General features: G+C 43.9%; 4 protein-coding genes and 1 long non-coding RNA gene across 6 annotated transcripts; 2 read left to right on the top strand and 3 right to left on the bottom strand.

The window, feature by feature from the left end:
- Positions 1–1808: 1808 nt before the first annotated feature.
- On the bottom strand, positions 1809–8350 carry LOC140222383 (uncharacterized). The gene is made up of 2 exons (XR_011897832.1): positions 7242–8350; positions 1809–2091 (listed from the first exon to the last, which is right to left on the bottom strand). It is a non-coding gene; the product is annotated as an uncharacterized lncRNA (long non-coding RNA).
- A 705-nt stretch (positions 8351–9055) lies between these two features.
- LOC117849191 (uncharacterized) lies at positions 9056–9661 on the top strand. The gene has a single exon (XM_034730767.1). It carries the CDS (start codon positions 9056–9058, stop codon positions 9659–9661), a length of 606 nt encoding a protein of 201 aa, XP_034586658.1.
- Positions 9662–10406: 745 nt separating this feature from the next.
- LOC117850116 (reticulon-like protein B2) lies at positions 10407–13217 on the bottom strand. Of its 2 annotated transcripts, none has more exons than XM_034731907.2 (6): positions 13067–13217; positions 12698–12901; positions 12367–12547; positions 11895–12036; positions 11734–11803; positions 10407–10961 (listed from the first exon to the last, which is right to left on the bottom strand). In XM_034731907.2, the coding sequence occupies exons 2-6, from the start codon at positions 12882–12884 to the stop codon at positions 10798–10800; spliced, it is 744 nt and encodes a 247-aa protein (XP_034587798.1). In that variant the 5' UTR covers positions 12885–12901; positions 13067–13217; the 3' UTR covers positions 10407–10797. The 2 variants fall into 2 exon arrangements, with proteins under 2 accessions (XP_034587798.1, XP_034587797.1); XM_034731906.2 differs by having other exon boundaries at positions 12698–12896.
- Positions 13218–13823: 606 nt separating this feature from the next.
- Positions 13824–14866, bottom strand: LOC117850148 (probable calcium-binding protein CML21). The gene has a single exon (XM_034731954.2). The coding sequence runs from the start codon at positions 14726–14728 to the stop codon at positions 14087–14089; it is 642 nt and encodes a 213-aa protein (XP_034587845.1). The 5' UTR covers positions 14729–14866; the 3' UTR covers positions 13824–14086.
- Positions 14867–18433: 3567 nt separating this feature from the next.
- On the top strand, positions 18434–20945 carry LOC140222115 (uncharacterized). Its single transcript, XM_072292314.1, has one exon. The coding sequence runs from the start codon at positions 18459–18461 to the stop codon at positions 20943–20945; it is 2487 nt and encodes an 828-aa protein (XP_072148415.1). The 5' UTR covers positions 18434–18458.
- The last annotated feature ends 2249 nt before the right edge of the window (positions 20946–23194 follow it).

Genomic DNA, 23194 nt, shown 5'->3' with positions numbered 1-23194 from the left:
GGCTTTGCACTGTTTGATACTACTAGGAACGAAGGGTGTCGTTCTCAGGCCCACAGTGACCGTTGCAACTTGTTGTATTTCTTAGTACTTACTATGAACTAAATGCAACATGTACTAATCTCAAAAAATAAGTTTTTTATCTTACCCTTATTTTCAAGTGCAATTGTATATTTACCCCTATTTTTAAACTTTGTGATTTTGTCCTCATCTATTCATAAGTCAATGCGATTTTGCTCTTGGCCTTTATGTATTTTGCCCCTGTTTTGACCATTGACTAGGGGCAAAATTGCATTGACTTGTGAATAGTTGAGGGTAAAATCACAAAGTTGAGAAAATAAAGACAAAATCATAAATTCACTTCAAAGCAGGGGTATGAATACAAATGCTCAAAAAAATCTTTTGTTAAAGTGAGACCCTTCCGTAAGAACTAAACAAATATCTTAGTTTTAGGAGTAACTTCAACTTCCATAAAGATTTATTCAGAGATATTAGGATTTAATTTACTCATCACTAATACATACTTAAAGCTAGTCTCAGTGGGAGTTTCATGGGCATTAAATTACATGCCACATGCTGACTTGGCATGGTCTTTACGAGAAGAGAGAAGGGGGAGTTTCCTTATATGTGAGAGGAATTTCATCCCATGAAATTCAATCAGTACAGTTACCTAGTTCTTAATCTTGATAACCGTGCACTGAAACTAATCTAAACACCTTGTTTAGCTAGCCTCCACTTTGTAGGGACTAGTGGCACATATACTAGCAGTCTTGTGTGCACATTAGAACAGTTGTGAATAAATAAAGCCTTTTATTTTTTCCCTAATTGACAAAGTCTCGCGTACACACGTCATGGAAACCATCGCCGGAGGATGTGTTAGTTAAATACTATCCTATATATACATGGGTTGAGACTGCTCAAAATATTTTGAGGAAGCACACAAAAGCAATAGGAGAGCTTGCTTGTTAGGAGGGCCGGGGTTTATAGCAAGAAGCAATAGCCTAACAACCGAGGATTTTAGGGCATCGTTTGTATAGCATCACTTAAGCAAATTTATCCTACGACGCAATTAAATGAGGAGAGAGACGTGAGCAGTTATCTCGCGCGATGACGGGCGACGCTTGTGCTCCGAGGGAGGCACTCGTGCGGTTTGGATCTCCTACGTCGTCCTCAGTCCACAATAGGCCGAGAAGCCTGACGCACCGGTGCTGTGCTTGGAGCATTGCTTCTGCTCTAGTTTCCAGTCCCGCCATCCCCTCCCGTGGCCATGCCATGCCCGAAAGGCCAGCGCTAGCGTATGCAGGATCGAGCTGGCCATGAATGCGCTCGGCTCTGCCACACCGCCTCCTGGTCAAGCCACCGGCGCCAGTGAGTACTCACACGGGGCGATGAACTCCTCTATCCCTTTCGTTGCTTGCCCCCCTTAACCCCACCCACCGGAGTGCCAGCGAGGCCGACCATCAGAGCCGCTGCCCATGGAGCCCCTCCATTAACCTGGTTTGATATGTTTATGGCAATTTCCAGTTTGACCCCTACGAAATCACAAAATCCCTATCTATATTTTTGTATCTTGGGAACTTACTGAAACCTCCCTTGAAAAATCCCACTTGCATAAGGAACAACTACTCTCGAGTCTCAAGTGAATTTGTGTAAATAGCTAAATACAATTCCATGTGTGAATAAATATTGATCCAAGTTAAATGCTTGTTATAGATTGTATTGTATTTGTGCTTCTAACAACATCATTTAGGCCTATTATATTATATTTGTATTTATGTTCATCTTAGTTATAATTGATCTTTTTTTGAATCAAATAAGCAACAAAACTGTACATAAAAATCAAGTTTATGCTTGATCATGAACACATACATGCTTTAAATAATCTGCAGACAATCAAATAGACAACCTGCTGTATAAGCTATCTCTATTCCTGTCTATATATGACATGGCAAGTTATATAGATAGCAGTTGTCTAAATTATTATACATGTCCTCGTTGATACACTCCCTCGGTCCCTCCTATGCTGGCCAGCGTATGTTCGATTCTTTGAATCTCGAGATATGAGCACGAACCGGGGAAAAAGTCACCAGAAAACTGAAAAGAAATGGACGAAAATTCGTTACGCACTTGCGTGCGCGCCAGCATCGGCGATACGACCGAAAAAATTTTGTGCACACTTTCAAAAAAAAAAAATTGTGCACTCTCGACATCACTCACTGCAGACCGGTTTACTGGGTAATTAAGCCCAATTATTTTTGAAGATAAAGTAAGATCAATTTTCAGGCCCATGCACACCTCCCTAAGGGATAGAGCCCAACATGGAGTAGGTAGGACAGGGGACATCGGCACATTATTCTGCTGGTTCTCCTGCAGTGAATACTGAATACACGTGCGTTTCCTCCATCTGCCGGGCACGATGACGCACGAGATCGATGTGCCTAAGCTAAAGCTAAGGAGCCCTGCACATCTCGCCGGCCTCACGCGAACAACACGGGCCGGTCACCAACTCCGAACGCCGCGATGACGACTAGCTCTATCTGCGCTGGTGGACAGCGATTGAGTCTTGCGTCATGCAGTCTCCATTCGCGTGCCTTGCACCACTGCATGTAGCGTTCTCCATCTCTCTTTGTTTCATCCAATGTTAACTACTAAATCCAGGGGTAGGCAGCGGTAGATATTCAGATTAGAATTTGAAGGGGAGTATGAACTAGGAAGAACAGAGGAAGAAGGATAGCGAGGAGTATTTCTTAGGAGGAAGATGAGTTTACAATTCTGTTCTTTCTTGCCGTTTCACAGGCACGCGATGCTCAGATAAGCACCACACACGCACGCACGCGACTCACGCACGCTAACGCCACTCTAGGCCTGTAACACGCTTGTTTGCCTGTCTGGCCCGGTTGCCCCGACGTGGTCCATCATCTTCGCGGCCCAAGCTGCTGTAGCGCTGAGCTGATGAACGAGCAGTGCTAACATTCCCTCCTTGAAAAGAAGCTGCTTGTCCCCAAGCAGGAACCCGAGGAAATCGCTGCTGCAAGGTAATGGAATCTTCCCAAGTAGCGAGAGAACGAGGCATACCAGACCACTTGACCAAAATCTGTGCCGTGCCATCAGAAGCCATGCGACGCTGGAGAACTTGCTCTGGAACTTGGAAGCCATCCAGGTTAGCAGGGAGTTGAGCAACTTCAGTTGCAGGCGCCAATGCTTGCTTCAGCTGTGAAACATGGAAGACAAGGTGAACCGATGAAGAAGATGGTAACTCTAGTTTATAAGCTACTGGACCAATTTTAGCCACGATTTTGAAAGGACCAAAGTAACAGAAGGCCAGTTTTTGATTGGATCTCGGGGCCAATGAAGACTGCACATAAGGTTGAAGCTTCAAATAAACTGAATCACCGACTGCAAAAGTCCTCTCTGAACGTTGCTTGTCAGCTTGAACCTTCATCCGGTGCTGAGCACGAGCCAAATGCTGCTGCACCAAGTCTTGCATAACTATCTTATCTTGCAGCCAATCATCCAAGGCAGGAACAGGACATGCCGACAGTGTATCAATACCAAAGTGTTTAGGGGAGTAGCCATAAAGCACCTGGAATGGAGAAAAGCCCAAAGCGGAGTGCCAACTGGAGTTGTACCAAAACTCGGCCAAATAAATCCAGTCTACCCATTTACTAGCACAAGCATTAACGAAACATCTCAAAAATGTTTCCATACACTGGTTGACTCGCTCAGTCTGACCATCGGATTGAGGATGATATGCCGAACTCATGCTTAAGGAAACTCCAGCTAGAGAAAATAAGGACCTCCAAAATTGAGTTGTGAAGATTCTATCTCTGTCCAAAATAATGACTGAAGGCATATCATGAAGCTTATATACATTTTGCATAAAGAGTTTAGCCACAACAGCTACTGTAAATGGATGCTTCAAAGGAAGAAAATGGCTGAATTTAGAAAACTTGTCAACAATGACGATGACATAGTTTTTACCACCAGAAGTAGGCAAGCCTTCCACAAAATCCATGCTAACAGTATGCCAAGCTCCAGATGGTACAGGGAGAGGCTACAATAGTCTAGGGTACTTAACCCTCTCAGGTTCAGCTTGTTTACACACAGAGCATGAAGATACAAAGGAATGAACACTCTGTTTCATACCAGGCCAAGAAAAAAGGTGTTTAATCCTTTGGTATGTGACTGGAAACCCAGAGTGCCCCCCAATAGCAGAGCTGTGCAAGGCTTCTAAAAATTGATGCTGCATCTAAACATTGGTACCCAGCCAAATCCTACCCTTAAATCTGAGCAACCCATCCTGATATGAAAAATTTGGTATAGCAGCACTATCCAGGACCAACTTAGCAATCTTGCTCTTGGCATCAGAATCGACAAAGTAACCATCCATGATAGCTCTACTCCATTGAGGAGTAGCTACAGAAATGGAAAAGCACTCAACAGACTCATGTGCTCTTCTGGACAAGGCATCAACCACTCTATTCTCAGTACCTTGCTTATAAACAATCTTATATTGCATACCCAACAATTTGGTAAAACTTTTCTGTTGCCAAGGAGTGTTAAGCCTCTGTTCATTCAAATGAATTAAACTCTTTTGATCAGTGAAAATAATAAATTCTCCATGCAACACATACGATCTCCATTGCCCCACAACAATTAAAATAGCCATGTACTCTTTCTCATAAGTGGAAAGACCATGAGTCTTAACTCCTAGAGGCTTGCTGATAAAAGCTAAGGGGTGTCTATCCTACAGCAATACAGCTCCAACACCATTTTTACAAGCATCAGTTTCCAAACAAAACTGCTTAGGAAAGTCATGAAGAGCCAAGACAGGAGCTGAACTTAAAGCTTGTTTCAACGTTGCAAAAGCCACTTCCTGGTGTTGTGTCCAAACAAAGATAGCTCCCTTCTTTAATAGTTCAGTCAATGGTTTGGCAATGACAGCAAAGTGCTTCACAAACTTTCTATAATAGCCAGCCAACCCCAAGAAACTCCTTAATTCCTTGACATTGACAGGGACTGGCCAATTAACAACAGCATCAACCTTGGCTAAATCAGTAGAAACACCTGCCTCACTAATGACATGTCCCAAATAAGAAATCTCCCTTTGAGCAAACTTACATCTGGACAGTTTAACATACCATTGATCTTGCTGTAGCAGCGTCAACACCTCCTTTAAATGAACCAGATGGTCCTCAAAAGTCTTACTATAAATCAAAATGTCATCAAAGAATACTATCACACATCGCCTCAACAAAGGAGATAAGTTAGTATTCATGGCTCCTTGGAAAGTGCCAGGTGCCCCAGATAGACCAAAGGCCATCACCAAAAACTCAAACTGTCCATGGTGAGTTTGGAAAGCAGTCTTGTATTCTTCACCTGGTTTCAGTCTAACCTGATGATATCCAGAGATCAACTCCAAAGTGGTAAACCAACTGGCTCCAGCCAACTCATCCATTAGTTGATCAAAAATAGGAATAGGAAATTTCCCCTTCAAGGTTAAGGCATTCAAATATCGATAATCCACACAAAATCTGAAAGTGCCATCCTTCTTCCTAACTAGTAGTACAAGAGAAGGAAAAAGGAGAAGAACTTGGCTGAATTATGCCCAACTGAATCATATCAGCCACTTGTTTCTCAATTTCATCTTTCAAGGAAGGAGGATACCTGTAAGGCCTTATATTAAAGGGTCTAGCTCCTAGAATAAATGGAATACTGTGATCACAAGTTCTTTCAAGAGGTAAGGAACTAGGAGTAGAGAAAACCACTTGAAACTGAACAATTAGATTAGAAATCTCTGGTGGCAAAGGTAGATCCCTCAGCAACAGAAGGCTGTGCTTGAACAGAAGTGATCTGGATGAGCAACTCTTCAGCAATTGCAAGAAGAATACCTTGTAACACTGCTGTAGTATCATTGTAGGGAATAACCATCCATTTATGGCGCCAATGGACCTTCATGGGGCTAAAGCTCTCCAACCAGTCCATTCCAAAAATTAGATCATAAGACAGGAGAGGTAGCACTCTAAGTTGTTGCTTGAATAAACAACCTTGGATAGACCATTCAGCTTCAGGATAAGCAGAAGAACAGGATATGACACCTCCATTAGCCACTTGCACTTTGACATGAGAAGGAGAGATAACGAAATTGCTCAATTGGTCAACCACATGCTGACTCGCAAAAGAACTGGTGCTGCCAGAATCAATTAGAATATGAACAGAGTGTTGCATCATACCCATCAGTTGCATAGACTTTTTAGTCTCACCACCAGACATAGCCTCGGATGAAATTGCCAGAAACAACAGGTCCTCAGTGGGCTGTTCAACACCAGAGCAAGCACCCAATTCTTCAATATTGAATAACTCCCAAACTTCCTGCATTGCCTAAAGTTGCATAGTAGTGGCACAAGTGTGTCCCCTGTGCCATTTCTCTGCACACCTATCACAAAGGCCCTTAGCACGCCTGAAAGACCGGAGAGCAGCCATCTTGTCCTCAACTGATCGAGCAGAAGAACCCACTCGCTTGTCATCAGGAAGAGAGGATTTACTAACAGTAGTGTTCACAGGAGGAGTAGGAAGAGGTAGAGGTCCCTTGGGAGCAGACTTCACCCAGAATCCCTTATCAGACTTGCACAAGTCCTTAAACATGACAGGAGTAACGACTTCTTCCTACAAAAGCGCAAGCGCACAAGCAGAAGCCAGATCGGGAGGGCATTAAACAAGCACTACTGATCTAATAGCATCATTTAACCCATCAATAAATTTAGTAGTGAAGAACAAGGGATCAGGAATGGAATCATAAGCTGACAGCTGATCAACCAAATTGGAAAATTGCTCAATGTACTCAGAGACTGTCCCCGACTGCCTAATACGAAAAAGCTAGCGAATCAACAATTGTTGTTGATCCTTGCCAAACCATTCATGCAAGAGTAAGCAAAAGTGTGGCCAAGTCAGAGTAGGGAACTTGCGTTCAACCGATTGGAACCAGCACGCAACCACAGGTGACAAATGCATGGATGCCACCCGTATCCAAGCATCGGGCTCCACATGATACATATCAAAGTAAATCTCACATCTAGATATCCATAGTCTAGGATTGTACCCATCAAAGGTAGGAAAAGAAATCTTAGGTAATTTGCCCCCATAACGATGCCCAGTTTCCACAGAACGACCCCGTGAACAGGAGGATTCATAAAGCGGACCATGGAATTTAGGAGGCAGAAAGGGTGGAGGAGAAGCAGCCGTACCCTTGGCCGGGCCAGGAACGAAGGTCGGCATCGACCTAAGTCCCTGATCCCGGTAGAGAAGGTCGTCGCGGTGCCCAATTGGGCCATCGGTGGAGAGTTCGGCAGATGGGCGCGCGGCCACCGACTCCGGCTTGAGCAGCAAGCCTTGGTCCCCAACAACGTTCTCCAACACAGAACACTCCATGTGCTTGTTGAGCCGCTGAATCAAACTTGAGGGTATCCATGGACGAATCGACCGATGGCTTCCAGGAGATAATTTCCTCTTGGGCATTCTCCAAAACAACTAGATGCTCCTCCTTGGCCTGCGCCAAGACATGAAACTTCCTCTCCCACTTCAGATCCAGCGCCGCAAATCGCTTGTCCATTTCATCCAAGAGCAGCTTGGTATTAGGATCCATCGCACCCATGCAGCGATGACGACGAGTGAAATGGTCGTGGGCAAGGCGCGGCTCCAGAGCGGCCGCAAGAGAAAAGATCCCAGAACCGATGAACCTGATACCAGATGTTAACTACTAAATCCAGGGGGTAGGCAGCGGTAGATATTCAGATTAGAATTTAGAGGGGAGTATGAACTAGGAAGAACAGAGGAAGAAGGATAGCGAGGAGTATTTCTTGAGGAGGAAGATGAATTTACAATTCTGTTCTTTCTTGCCGTTTCACAGGCACGCGATGCTCAGATGAGCACCACACACGCACGCACGCGACTCACGCATGCTAACGCCACTCTGGGCCTGTAACACGCTTGTTTGCCTGTCTGGCCCAGTTGCCCCGATGTGGCCCATCATCTTCGTGGCCCAAGCTGCTGTAACGCTGAGCTGATGAACGAGCAGTGCTTACATCCTGCTATATCGTTGCGGACTTTGTTACTGCGTAGTTTGTGCAAAGTTGATTTGATATATATGCATGCATTGATATTATATGTCACTATGAGCATTTTAAGCACCCAGGAATAGCTCAGTCGTGTAGCTAGCGGCGGAGCTTATTTTGAAGAACAACACTAAAATTAATTCCTAATTTCATATTTTCAAATTTTTTCCCTCGTCCTTTTTAAAGTTTGTCTCCTCCATCTATAACAAGCTTGGAACCCATCTTTCTTCATTTCCTTCGAGATTAGGATTAGAACTTTGAGTTGACTCAAGGTGATCGAGTTCAATGAAGATGGTAGGCCAACCCAATAGTGGTGACTGTTGGTGGGCAAGCTAGGAGGTGTAGAGCTATCCCGATTGCGGGAGGCAAAAAACGACACATAAATAGGCCTGGGATATTGGATGATAAATTGATTGTTCGCTGAATACATGTTATATGAAAAATAGTAATTAATCATAGATCCATAGCAAGAGCTGATGGACATGGACATGGGAGGGTGGTGGAAGGGGTGATGGCATGATAGGCAGACATTGGGATGCCAGGAGTGTTGGAGGGAAGAAGGATAAAGGGGGAATAAAAGGAGGCGAAACCACTGAATTTTGATTGGAGGGTTCAAAATTTTGAAAGTAAAGGCGCGAAGAAAACAAAATCCTGGACATAGTGCATCAGAACAATAAGGATTTGTGTAATCTTTCAGGAAACATCACAGTATCTGGAAGCTTAGACGCCTTAAAGGAAGAAGAATTAGTATCCACGCGTACTTCGGCCAATCTTGGCCATCAACCACCTCTCACCCTCCAAAACCCCGCTACTTAACACAACTCTTGTCTGTCTAGCTCACTTGTCACTGACAATTCTTCCCTCCATGATTCTGATACGAGGCCATCCACATCCCACCTCGAACACACTTCACTTCCGAACACCAGGAACCCAGTAATTAAGCAGCCATGGCGATCACCTCCTCCGGCACCCTCTGCAAGCACCAGAGCTCGGCGTCCCGCCACCGCTGCCGCGTCTGCGCCGTCGTCTCCCTGGCCGCGCTCCTCCTCCTCGCGGTCGTCGCTGCCGTGCTGGCACTCCACCCGCGCCCAGCCGTCCCCACGCTCGAGGCGCTCCGCCTCGCCTCGATCTCCCTCTCCCCGACCGGCGCCTCCCTGAACGCCACCCTCGACGCCGACCTCGCCATCCGCAACCCGAGCCCCGTGGCCGCCTTCACGCACGACGCCGGCTGCGCCGAAGTCTACTACCGCGGCGCGCTCGTCGCGGACGCCGACCTGCCCCCCGGACGCGTCGGCGCGGGTGGCACGGAGGCTATGACCGTCCGGTTCACCGTGCTCGCCGACAGCCTCGCTGCGAGCGCGGCGCAGCTGTACGGCGACCTCGTCGGCGCCGGGGACGTGCCGCTCACCGTGCGGACGGCCGTGCCGGGCAAGGCCACGGTGCTCGGCATGCTGAGGCGCCGTGTGGTCGTGGTGACGGTGTGCGACGTCGCGGTGAGCGTGCGCGCGCCGGGCGCGCAGACATCGTCGTGCCGGTACCGGACCAAGCTCTAGCTAGCCATGTCGCCGTGTGTAATGCCATTGTGGCAAATTGCAAGACTGTTGCCAACTTGAAATTGTACTGTGCTGCACATTTGCGAGGGACTGATCAGTCGTTTGACCGGTAGATGACAAATGTGTTTGTTGCGATAAGTTGGTGAGGAGTAAGAAGCAGGTGAAAGATTGGTAAAAATGATAATTATTCAGCGCCTGTGAGTCCGACGGCCTGGTGAATTACAAGAAACTCTTTTGTTTTCTCTTTCTTGTTTGGAGTTATTGAGTTAAATTTTGTGTGCAAAACTTGAATTGCTTGCGATTTGGAATGAGTAACGAGATTCATGTTTGTACCAATGGTTGCGGTTGCCGATCAACTTCAGAATTTTGTCTATTGCTACTGCAAAATAAAGTTGTGATCTATTCTTTCTCATCTCGGAAAAGAAATAATTTCGTTTTTCAGGAATCTGAGAACTAGGTATTATCTCGGTTCTTGAGCAAGCTCCTTTTTTCATGTCACTGAAATTGATGGACTTGAAAGGCATGAGCAGCACATAACTGTAGTATGAGTTGATCACAGAATAAGCATGAAGCAATCAACATTTCCTTTACAACATAAGTTAGCACTTTTTTTAGATAAAAGAAGTCTTTATTCTAGCCTCTACACGAGTTGTGCACTCAACCACATATTATTACAATACAGCCTCTGGCTGTCAACAAAGATGCTAACAAATATAGCTAGCTCTCTAAACACAGAAACAAAGTGTAGCATTAAGCACATAGCCTATTAGTAACATGACTGACCCAAAATAATTGAGCTGCAAACAGAAGTTCATAAAATGGATCACTATCAAAATGCACCAAGGAACATATAGGCATAGTAAATAATCCCAATTAGTCGGGCATATGTATCTGTGACCAAACGAAATCAAATGGACTGACTGACAAGCAAAGCAACTACTCTGTGTTGCGGTCGACAGTGTTCTGTTCTATATGACTCGGAAAAGTTAATTTCCAGATCTTAAGACTCCATATAATATCTATGATGTCGTCTTAAGTATTGCTAAGTAAGGACATAGCAAAGACGAAGGAGACTATATTGGTAATGCGCTGAGTTCCTGTGGAAGAATTGAGGCAAAGGCCTTTGAAGCGCCACTTCAGTGCTGTTTCTTCTCAGACAGCATTGGGATCTTAGAGAGAAGCTTCACATCAATCACTTTGTATTGCTTCTTGATCTCAATAAGGGCCTTCTCGCCCACAACATCAACTTGATCTTCGTATTTCTCATACATCATGGGCAGCGTGTATGCCATCAGGAATACTGCAAACAGGGATCACTTTCAGCATCTCACGAATGACATTGAGAAATAGAAGTACAAAGATGATTTTATATGTAATATACAGAATATGACTTTTTGGATGTAGTGCATATATAGTTAATAAGTACAAAGTTCATGGGGCACTTTATCCAATTTTCTGTTTTTCCAGATAATTTGTAAAGAAGAGCTGACCTACTGCAACCAGATATTCACATTCCATTGTTTAATTTCACAGTGATATCAAAGTTTCAAAATCTTAGTATATCACAATGTTTTTTCTTATAAAAAATCGTCACTTGATTTGAGACAGTGAAGTCCTGTTTGATCCAGTTGCAATGCTACCTTGGAAGGAGAAAATCAAGAAAAACCTATATCTTTCTTTCTAGATTTTTTTTCCTCCAAAGATAAGATAAAGCCATTGTTATCAGAAGACGCTAATGTGCACACACATGTGCTTGTTGCTCTTAAGTACCTATGCAGACATTCACGAACCAAGGGCTTCAGTTTTCCGAACATGACACAATCAGAGAACTGAAACTACAAACTCAATCACACATTATATCTATATGTAAAGGAAGCTCTTTGTTTTGATTGATAGTGCAGGAAGCCTTTCAGAGTCCATTGTTTATTTTGATCTTCAATGCATTACTCAAATTATTTAATCGAAGTACTAAAGTTATTTAGATGAAGTAAAATACAGCACAGATGTTGAGAAGATGGTAATGTATGCTAATTTGCAGTGGAAGCCAAGGAGAAAGTAGAGAAGAAGATTACTAGTGTAAGACAAAGTCAAGAAGCTGAAGCAGCTTCCAATTATAGAAATGAACCACAGGACTGCAACCGTCTGCCAAAAACAAAACAGACAAAAAACTTCAGAAAACTACATGAACCGCAGCAACAGAAAATAAATATGTGGTAGAACTCAGGTGAATTACCATCAGATATGTTTTCAGGTCTTTCCCAGAAGCAACATTGCGCAATGTATAGAAAGCCTCATTGATTTCTTTCCTTGCAATATGAGCTACCTTCAGGCATTGGACTTCAGATAGAATGACCTCTGGGAACTTTGGAGGAGACCTGGAAAATTGAGGACGTCATACGAATTCCCAAGATATAGTCATACATATGGAGTAACCAGACAAATCCTTTCGGTGCAATCTATATATGCAAAAAAATTTAGCTAGTTCTTGGCATTCAGGATGATAATAAACAATCTTGCTCAAACAAAGGAAACAGAGTGTGACTTGAATAACTAAGATCTCTGTAATAATAATAAAATTCATTTGGCATTGCGTATTCTGCAATATGACCATTTTTGGATTCTTCAACAGAAATAGAAAGAAAAGCAGTGTATCTTCAACGTTTCAGATTAAAGTTGAGGACCAAAGGAGGAACAGAAAGGGTGACCTGTTGACGAAGGACGCAGCGTTCGACCAGACGAACCAGACGGTGAGGAAGACAATGAGCGTGTGGCAGAGGAAGGTGAGGAGGTGGTAGCCGATGCCCTCGAACAGCAGCCAGATCACCGTCACCCCAGCAAGGACGCTCCCGGATGTCTGCTTGTTCCTCCACAGCACAAGATCGGCAGCTGAAACAGGAAAAGAAATCATAACAATCTTAGTTTTACAAAGGAAAACAGTCCTGATGGAAAGTGCCAGTTTTGCAGTGGGCTTTCAAATATCCAGGAACTTTTCAGTAGGAAACTAAATCCTTCCGCTCCCTAATTTATACACATTACCTTTGCCACCGCCGAGGACGTGATGGAGTGGATGCTTCCTCCCGAAGAGCTTCTTCTTCTTGGATTTCTTGGGCTTTTTGTCATCATCCGAGTCTGAGGAGGAGGATGACGACGAGTGCTTGTATTCGTGGATCTTCTCGTTGATCTTCTCCAGGAGCGAGCCGTGCTCCTCGCTTTCGGACATCATCCCCTACCCTAGCTTCTCTTCCAAAAACATAAATGCACAATCAGATCGAAAGGCTAAACAAACGTAAATGATCTGAATCTTGGAAATGAAACCAAAATGGAAATGGACAGACTAATTAAGAACCTGCGCGACACATCTAGGAGCGAGAATACAATCGAGATCGATCAAGGGTAGATACTTACAGTGTTCTTCCTTGCAGTTTATTTACGCTATCAGATCTGGGACCTCTGCCTTTACCTTTCTCTTTGGTTGGGTTGGAGTTGTTCTTCTTTGGGAGGAAACCGAAGTGGAAGGGGGCAGCCCCGTAGATATAACGGACCGGAGCCAAAGGCGGAGGACGGCCAGAAATAGGAACCCATCCATCGCTCGCTATGCTAACGTCAAAGACACGCATGGCTTCTGCTGCCCCTCCTCCGTGTCATTATTTTTTTTCTAGTATTTTTCAGTAGAACTTATTAAGTGTTCGCTCATTATAATATGAGTATTGTTCAAACTAAGAAACTGATTTGTGACTTTGCTTTCGCGGCTTCGATGAGGCCAACAAATCAAGACCAATATAGATCCCATATTTGATAAAAAAATATATCGAATACTCGTTCTGCTTCTATTTCCACTGCAGATGTGTTAATTGGTACATAGCTATATGTGAAAGTGAGAGCTAAACAGGATTACCCGGGGAACAAATTATTTTTTTAATTAGCCGATCATCTTTTGGAACCATTGTTTTTCTTACAGATAAAACATTACAAACATAAAAAAGGAATCATATTTGGAAATGGTAGAGAAAAATGGAAAACAAACACACACGTTTCTCATCTTTGTATGCTAGCTAGGTGTAGCAATACAAACGTAGCAAAAGTGTAACACACCAAATGACCAATGCAACAGGTGCAAAACCGATTGCAATATAATCTGGGGTAACTTATTGATACAAAACGATGGCGAAATATATATTCATTCGACCAATTCAAATATACTATTTCTGTGTAACAGTGCTCTTGAAGCAATAGTTTATTTGTAACCTACGGACAAACTATTACAAAAATATCCACATTCCACACCACAAATAATAAATGAGGAAAACCGAGAAAAACCTCAAAGTGCCAAATTGGCGATTGGCAGAAACCCACCATGTCTACACCTATACACGACCCTACTGACTAGTTTCAATTTTGACACAAAAAAATGCCAATTCATCACGACTAGATATCTGTAGCTGTACCACCGGCCATCATGGCCTTGAACTCGTCGAAGTCGACGCGCCCGTCGCTATCCCGGTCGGCGGCGGCGATCATGTCGCGCACCCGAGCCATGCACCCGGCCTCAGGCAGCCCCATCCGCGCCAGAACGGCCTGCAGCTCGGTCGCAGAGATGTACCCGTCGCCGTTCTCGTCGAACACCGAGAACGCCTCCCTCATCTCCTCCTCCTCCTTGCCGTCGCCATGGTCGCCGGCGAGCTCGGCATGTAGCGCCTCAAAGTCCTGGAACCGCAGCCCCGTCATGCCTGGCGCGACGTACGGCGCGACGACGGCTTCAAGCGCGCCCGTGCCAGCGGGAGCGGTCTGCGCCGGCGCTGGTGGCGCCGGAACAGCGGCGTGGTCCAGGGCGAGGCCGAGCCTGCCCAGCGCGCCGGAGAGCTCGGTGGGCGTGATGACGCCGTCGCCGTCGCGGTCGAACAGGTCGAAGACGCGGCGCAGGCGCAGGGACTCGAGCCTCCGTTGCCGGCCGCCGTCGCAGGGACCGTGGCGCTGCGTCTGCTGCAACGACGATCCTGGACGAGCCGATGATGACGAGGCGGCACCAGCGGGCGCCGCGGACAGAAGCAGCGGCGGAGGAGCCATCATGCGTGTGTCTGGGCGCGCTACTTTAATTTCCCACACGTGTGTACGTATGGAACTTTATTAGAAGGATTTGGTTGAAAACCTAGCTAGCTATGGGCCTATGGACACGTATGTTGATAAGGGTTACAAGTTTTGCGTGTTGAGGTGCTGTTTATATAGGGAAGATGCAAGTTTTACGTCACGTACAAGTTATAGGAAATCCTACAACAAGCTCCTCCTCATCTTTATTTTAGAGTTAAGGCGGCAAACTGGTTGACGTGACATGGAATTCTTTGCTTATTGTACGGAATCTGTGGACGGTAAACGAGGGCAGTTGCCGCGGCAATATTCGTAGTGCTAGCTGATGTTGTATACTTGTATTGCATTGTCTTTGTGTAGAAATGGTTTGCATCAGGTTCTTGTGTTTTTCTTGTTTGAAACTGAAGTAACATAGATGCTGGATTGCTGGATGACACGCAACGCTGGACATGCAATTATGGAATTTTAGGTTTAGGAGTGGGACGGTACATAATGGGTCGTCTGGTCAGGTTGACTCAGAAGATGTTTAAACACCGTCTCAAATATCCTCTACACCCAAATGCATTAGTGCTATAATAATATGACTAGGTTGATCCCTCAAATATCATGTAAAAGCATGTGATGGACGACCATCCCATCTAGAACGCGTTCATCATTCAAACCAGACCCCCTATCACTGAACTTTGGCTTTTGAGCGTCTAAGAGAAAGAAAACGCCTTTAGAGGTGTCGAAGAATCGTATTGCACATCTAAAATGACCAAGACTTTGCACCTGGAAAGTTCCCGCTAATTTTAGCACACGGCTAGGGTCGCAATCTCGTGCTAATGCGGGATCGAAAGGGCCAATGTCGTGGTGGATTTTCCTCGAGCGAATTCAATCGAATTTTCGAACATCGTCTCTGGGCGGTGAACATACTCATCTTCCTCCTGTGACTCGTTGACTCTGCAAGCGCCAAGCATCCGTCAACTACACCTCCTATGGATCCGTTTAATTTCCCTTGATGACTGCGCATCTTTTACGATGATGGTGGTACTTAATTATGTGTTCAACCAACCACAAAAGATTTAATTGTTATTATCTGTTTAAAGATAGCCAATTGCATCTTGATCTAACAATTTATATTGTCAACAACTCAACATAGTAAGAAGAACTACTATTCCAGTTTATCTGAGAACACAAGCAAAGTAGCTAGGCCGGTTTCGGCGGTGAGCAGAAAGAAAAATAAATTCGACAGCTAATTAAAGTCGTATAATCAAGCTGAACTTGTATTATCTTATTAGTGGAAGCTCATCTAAAGCCTTCTTAGTTTAGGCGACGCGGACACCACACGGGTTGCCCGCGGAGGCGAATCAGTACGTAACCAGGACGAAAGGGACTTGCGAAGCTTCCCTGAAATCGCTGACGGTCTACGCTGCTGATGCTACTCTGCATGAGGAAGTAGCTGCGCAGGCCTCCAAAATTTTCGGGAAAGCCTTTTACTGTACCTCCAATCGGGCCGTGCGTACTCCTCCTTCGCATCTCTCTCCATTTGTAATGTTTTGTCGAAATGAGAAATTTTGGAATGGTTGAAAAAAAATAAGGACCATTTAGAGAAATTATGTGGTGAAAAAATATCAAGAAGTACCAAATAGTTAGGACTGAGTACAAAAGATAGTGCAGGACTCGTACTAATTCAATTTATTTTTCAATTACATTCGTGAGACCACAGAACTTTGTATTTGGTAACTCTCCTGTAGTTATGTTTAACCTTGAATGCAATTTATAAATTCGACAGCAATAGTAAAAGTAATAACGAAAATGGCTAATCCAATAGCAGATTCCGCGCTCAGTTAGCTCAGTTCGAGGGAGGGTGGAATGTTTATAGAAAAAGCAAAACAACACTAAAGAGAAACTCCACCTAGAACGTACCAGTCAGCACTTCGTTATTGTCGACCGCGCGGATCATCATAAGCAACAAAGTAGCAAATACGCGTCGGTATCACATATCAACGGTCATAAAAAATTGGAAAAACTCCAAATTACTCCCCTCAAGTATAATCAAAGTCTGAATAATCCCTAAAGGATTTCTCGGTTTAACATACCTCGAAATTATGCCATTTGGTTCAATTTACTCCTAAACTATACCATTTGGTTAACAAAATTTGTCTTTTTTTTTCTCCATGCATAGGTGGAATCTTAAGTTCAACTTTTGCAAGATGATAGCAAACATCATAAGACATGTTTAAAAAATATATCATGAATTTTTCATCATTATTTTGATAGGGTAGGAAATTTAATAACAAAATTTATGCTCGAGATGCAAAGTTAGATAAAAACTAATGATGAAAAATTTATAAATATTTTTTAATATAGATTATGATGTCCACTACCATCCTGCAAAGTCTTAGATTAAAATTCAATTTATGTATGATGAAGAAATAAAAATGACAAATTGCATTATGGGGTGTTGAACCAAATAACATAGTGTAGGGGGTAAATTGAACCAAAACATAGTTTAAAGTGTTATCTGAACTTTCGCTATACTTGAAGGGATTGAAGGGAGTAATTTGAACTTTTTCCTAAAAAATTTAAAGAAAAAAGTACCATGAAGTACTCACTAGTACTTTAACAATCATTGTAACAAAGCTCATTATAAATAGGGGGACGATGTTTCCGCGAGTAGTATACAGTGGCGGGCCCACTTTGATTCAAGGGTATTCAATTGAATACCCATTATTTTTGCAAAAAAATTTCATATATATACAGTGTATTTTAGGTGTATGTATGAAAAAAACAAAAATACAAAAGCTAGCATAGTAGCATACACATTCGGCCCATCCGGCCCATCCGGCCTGCCCACGCCCCCAGTCCCCCACCGGCCCACCCCCACTGCTCATTCACGCGCACTCTCCAGGCGTCCAGGGTCCAGGGCTCCACTCTCCAGGCGCGCGAACCCTAGCGGCGTCCGGGTCCGGCGGCGGCGGCATCCGGCGGCGGCGGCGGCGGCTCCCGGAGGCGGCTCCCGGCGGCTCCCGGCGGCGGCGGCGGCATCCGCTAGGAGGGCGGCGGGCGGCATCCGGCGGCGGCGGCGGCGGCTCCCGGCGGCGGCGGCGGCATCCGCTAGGAGGGCGGCGGGCAGCCTGCGGCCGGCGCGTCTGCGGCGCGCCGAGCGGCGAGCGGAGGCGCCGTGGGGCGCGGCTGCCGACGGGCCGGCGACGCCGCGGTGGCGGGCGCGCAGGCGTTGCTGCCTGCTGCGGCTACTGCTGGCAACTGGGCGTGGGCGGTGGGCTCAGGGGCGGGCTGGCGGCTGCGCCCAGCGGCTACTGGAGGGCAGCGCCGCAGCGTGCTGCGGGTGGCCTGCGCCCTGCCGGAGTGCCGGCTGGCGGCTGCAGTTCTGGCCGGCTGCCGCCCTGCGGCCTGAGCGCGGCCGCGCGCGCGGTTGCCGGTTGGGCGCCGCGACGGCCGACGACGGGCCGGCGGCGGCGGGCGCGCCACTGGTGATTGCTATTCCAGTCGGCCGAGCCAGTGATTGCCTACTGTCTACTGATTGCTAATTTGCTATTCCTGATTGTTTCTGAAATTGAGGTGAGCATTTTCAATTGTTTGTCAAATTAGGATAGCACATCAACTTGCAAAATGTGGATGCTCATGAATTTAGTTCAATGTGAAATTGTGTAACTTTTAGGTTTGAACCATGAAGAGGAAGGGTAGTGCCGCTACTGATTTGAGGATTTTCATGGCAAGAGCTGCTGCAAAGAAGAGACAACCTGAACTGGAGAATGTTAATCAATCTTGCAATGAAAGCCAAATGCAACTAGTGTTATTCCAAGGGCAGAGTGGTAGTGAAACAAGCACGGTACCACATGAACCAGTGAGATCCAACCAGCCTCCAGAGAACGGCACAACAGAAGATGGTGAATCCATACCTGTGGAAGAAAATGATTCTAGTGATGAAGACAAGAATGATTATGGCATTGAGCATGATCCTGGATTGAGGGCTCCGATCTCAAGCTATGATGTCAATGACCAAGATTCAGTTAGAAGGGCATACATTGCATTGGGGCCATGTCAACCAAAGATGAAGAGGGATGCTTTTCCGCAACATGATTGTGGAGGTATGCGTCGCTTCCAACATAAGTGGTTTGCTGAATTTAAGTGGATTGAGTACAGTGTGGATAAAGATGCTGCATTTTGCTTTGTTTGCTATTTGTTCAAAGATAACTGCAAATTTCCTGGTGGAGATGCTTTTGTTGTTGAAGGGTTTAGAAATTGGAATATGAAAAAGAGAATTCATAGGCATGTTGGTGCTATCGATAGTGCTCATAGTGAAGCTGAAGAGAAATATAGATTGTTCACGAGACCTAAGGCATCAATCCGTGAATCTGTTGCATCAAACACTGCACAATTCAAGGCTAAGTATCTAGCTCGCTTGATATGGTCACTTAAGTGCATAAGATTTCTGTTGCGTCAAGGGTTGGCTTTTAGGGGTCATGATGAAACAAAGGATTCACTCAACAAGGGGAATTTTCGGGAACTTTTAGCATGGCTAGCAGGAAACTTTGAAGAGGTTAATCTGGTGGTACTAGAGAATGCACCACAAAACTGTCAGATGATAGATCACAAGATTCAGAAACAACTCATTGATGCTTGTGCTCATGAAACAACTAAATTTATCATTGACGAACTTGGTGATGAGTGTTTTGCAATTCTTGCTGATGAGTCAAGTGATGCATACCTACTGGAACAATTGGCTCTTTGTTTGCGTTTTGTCAATAAAAAAGGAGAACCAGTTGAGCGGTTTCTAGGTCTTGTCCAAGTTGAAGATACTACATCATTGACTCTTAAAGAAGCAATTCAATCCTTGCTTATCAAATATCAATTGCCCCTATCCAAGGTACATGGTCAAGGGTATGATGGAGCTAGTAATATGAAGGGTCATGTTAATGGTTTGAAGAAACTAATTATGGATGAGTCCCCTTCTGCTTATTATGTTCATTGCTTCGCCCATCAACTTCAACTAACACTTGTAGCAGTTGCTAAGGAGAATACTGATTGTGATTGGTTCTTTGGGCAACTTGCTTATTTGTTGAATGTTCTAGGGATGTCTTGTAAAAAGATCCGCATGCTTCGCATTGCTCAAGCTGAATACATGATTGAAGCATTGAATTTGGGTGAAATTGAAACCGGGCAAGGATTGAATCAAGAGATGGGCTTAGCAAGGCCAGGTGATACACGATGGGGATCTCACTACAGAACTGTAATGCATGTTATGTTCTTATATCCTTCAATCAAGAAAGTTCTCTTTAGGATTGGGAATGAAAGTAAAGGGGCTGAGGCTAATGGAGCTCAAACTATGCTCACAGTATTTAAGTCCTTTGAGTTTGTTTTCCTGCTACACTTGATGAATGAAATATTTGGATACACAAATGACTTGTGCAATGCTTTGCAAAAGAGGGAGCAAGATATCGTAAATGCAATGGATCTTCTGGAGTTCACAAAGGTAGAACTGGATGTTTTGAGACAAGATTCTGGATGGCAAGAATTTCTTACCAAGGTCACTTGTTTTTGTGAGAAGCACAATGTTAAAGTTGTTGACATGAATGGGAAGTATATTCCTATGCAAAGATCAAGGCAGTTCTACAGAGGTGCCATTAATTATCACCGGTTTCATGCTGATATGTTTTTGGGTGTCATTGATAGACAAGTTCAGGAGCTCAATAATAGGTTTGATGAGGTAAACACAGAGCTACTTAGATGCATGGCATCATTCAGTCCAGCAAATTCCTTTTCTGCTTTTAATGTTGAGAACTTGGTTAAGCTTGCTGGGTTCTATCCACACGACTTTGAATTTCAAGAAATACACCAGCTTCATTTTCAGTTGCACCACTATATCAATGATGTCAGAAATGATGAAAACTTCAAAAATTTGAGAAGTCTAGCAGAGTTGTCTATGATGCTAGTTAAACAAGGAAAGGTTTCTCGGTATGAAATTGTTTATAAACTTCTCAAATTGGTGCTTGTTCTCCCTGTTGCAACTGCTGGTGTTGAGAGGGTCTTTTCAATAATGAATTTGATAAAGAACAAGAGAAGAAGTAAGATGGGGCAGAAATATTTGAATGGTTGCTTAGTCACATTGATTGAAAGGGAATTCTTCATGCAAGCTAAGGATAAGGACATCATCGCTCATTTTCAAAGCATGGCAGAACGGAAAGTTATCCTATAGCTTGTAAGTAGTAATCTTTGTTACCATTTTGCTGTTTTAGCCTCTATTTATTTCACATGTTGCCACTTTTATATGTTGATCATTAGTAGCTGGACAATTTTAATTTGTGATCAATTTTATTAATCAATGATGCTACCACTTAATTCTGTGTTATAAAATTATAATTTATTCTATCAAATTTTTTTTCTTGCCATCTCCAATTTTGAATACCCATAGTCCAGATCCTGCGCCCGCCTCTGGTAGTATACAATGTGAGAATGTCCGATCACAGGTGAAGAAATCAGCAGGAATTGAAGGGAACCAAAGTGTGAAAATAGATTCCTCGCCGCTTCACCCAGGCTCCCGACCTCCTGTGCTACCATGTCGCCGAGAAGGCTCGCAGAGTCGCAGTAGACGATTGCTCCCTTCCTCAGTGCACGCGGCGAGAACGGAGAACCTGCAAGAAAGCAGAGGGAGCGCGGCAGCCACGCGAGAAGGAGGGTTCGCTGATGTACATATTCTGCTGTTCCGGCCGTGAGCTGGTGGTTGTCCTTGGGCCGCACGATGCCAACATGAGCAGGAGCCACGATGTCGAAGCAATTGTGCAGAGTAGTCTTTGCCTCAGAAATAAAGCAGTGGCATAATCCAAAGTGCTTTTGAGATGACCGATTAAGCTGAGTAGGCTGAACCTGGACGATTTTGTCTCTTCTTTGCTTCAATCAGCCGTGAAGAAGTGATTTTCAGAATTGACCACTTAATATAATATGGGATGTGTAGTATGTATTCATGATTCAGAGTTGCATCGATGTTCGGGAATGAATCGTTGTAATTTACCAAAGCCTCCTGCATAATTGGTTAACAAATCCATATAGCTATATATTGCAACAATTTGATGGTCACAATAGTTCTAGTTACATATCACGCCACTCCAGCATAAGGAAAGAAAAAAAAAGGGCTTGTACCGACTATTGCACACCATCAGGTAAGCGTGCTTTTACAATACCTGAAAAAACATCAGTTCTTACCTTGCATGGATGTCGTAAGAAAGAAACTTCACAGGATGTTTTGTTCAAGGCAAAACTTTTGTTAAAATGTTGTATCATTGGTTGATATATGATTTATATGTGGTCATTGAATCAAGTTTAGGAGTAGTTTTATGATTTAGATTTTTATAGGATATATTTCAACTTATAATCTAATCGTGAATATCGTGTTTTGTTTTGTTTGTGTGTAAAATAAACTTCTCTCAAAAATCATGTATAAATTAAAGATAGCATTTGTATTGGTTACTGTTGTAAAGCATGGGCACCTTACTTGTAATTTCAATGCGTAACTTCGTGCTAACAACTTCTTGTACGATAATTTTTTAGCACAACTTTGATGGCGTGCAGATCTTATGCGCACAACTTTCTGAAGGACAACTTCAATTTTTTATTTTTTATAAAGTTATAACATATGCACGTGATTTATACGCATAAATTTTTTCAAAGCACCAACATGATAAATTTTGTAACACAACTTTCATGATATACACAAGTTGTTGCCACGACTTTATGAGAAAACTATAAAAAATTATGCACATAACTTATACCCAAAACGATATTTACCTAAATATAAATTGTATGAAAAATGAATAGGAAAAATAGAAAAGAAAATAACAAACTCACGCGTCGCGCGGGGGCAGCAGGCAGGCTGCTAGCAGCGTCACCAGTACGTGGGTATGTGCCTAGGGATGAAAGCGATCGGGAATGGTCGGGAAAATACCTTGACAATTCCCGCTCCTGTATTTTTTGGCCAGGAACAGGAAAGCTGGATGCGAAAACGAATTTGATATTACGGGATATCAGGAACGGAATATTTCGATCGGGAATATGTCGATTACGATAATGAATCGATAACACAAAATGGGAACATCAACACATGTAACTATTTCAAACAGTTAGCTCGACACAACAATTTCAACCATGCATAATTCATACGCAAACAAATGAATAATACACAGATAAGTCTCATAGATGCACATGACTATAGTGATTCAGTGAAGCACATCAATACAGCACATAAGCACAGGCGCACAGCCTTCCAGTTCTAGTTCTAGTTCGAGTGAAGCAATGGCCAAGAGTTTAGGCAGCCAACAGATCACAACTCACAAGTCCAAATTATCAGATTCATTATCCAAACTACATCTTGACCTTAACCTCTTATATCCTGCCAAGAGAAAAATTCAAACACATGAAGACATATTCAGATTCAATATTCAAACTACATCT

The sequence above is a fragment of the Setaria viridis genome, chromosome 3 (assembly GCF_005286985.2).
Source record: "Setaria viridis chromosome 3, Setaria_viridis_v4.0, whole genome shotgun sequence".
NCBI lineage: Eukaryota > Viridiplantae > Streptophyta > Magnoliopsida > Poales > Poaceae > Setaria > Setaria viridis.
This window is presented reverse-complemented; position numbering and strand designations above follow the sequence as displayed.

Bases quoted from the DNA above. Each gene is read 5' to 3' on its own strand.
- LOC117849191 (XM_034730767.1), top strand. From the start codon at position 9,056: ATGGCGATCACCTCCTCCGGCACCCTCTGCAAGCACCAGAGCTCGGCG.
- LOC117850116 (XM_034731907.2), bottom strand. From the start codon at position 12,884: ATGATGTCCGAAAGCGAGGAGCACGGCTCGCTCCTGGAGAAGATCAAC. The intron at 12,548-12,697 runs GTAATGTGTATA...TTCCTGTTTCAG, and splicing joins CGTCCTCGGCGGTGGCAAAG to CTGCCGATCTTGTGCTGTGG. The intron at 11,804-11,894 runs GTAATTCACCTG...TGTTTTTGGCAG, and splicing joins ACCTGAAAACATATCTGATG to ACGGTTGCAGTCCTGTGGTT.
- LOC117850148 (XM_034731954.2), bottom strand. From the start codon at position 14,728: ATGATGGCTCCTCCGCCGCTGCTTCTGTCCGCGGCGCCCGCTGGTGCC.
- LOC140222115 (XM_072292314.1), top strand. From the start codon at position 18,459: ATGGCAAGAGCTGCTGCAAAGAAGAGACAACCTGAACTGGAGAATGTT.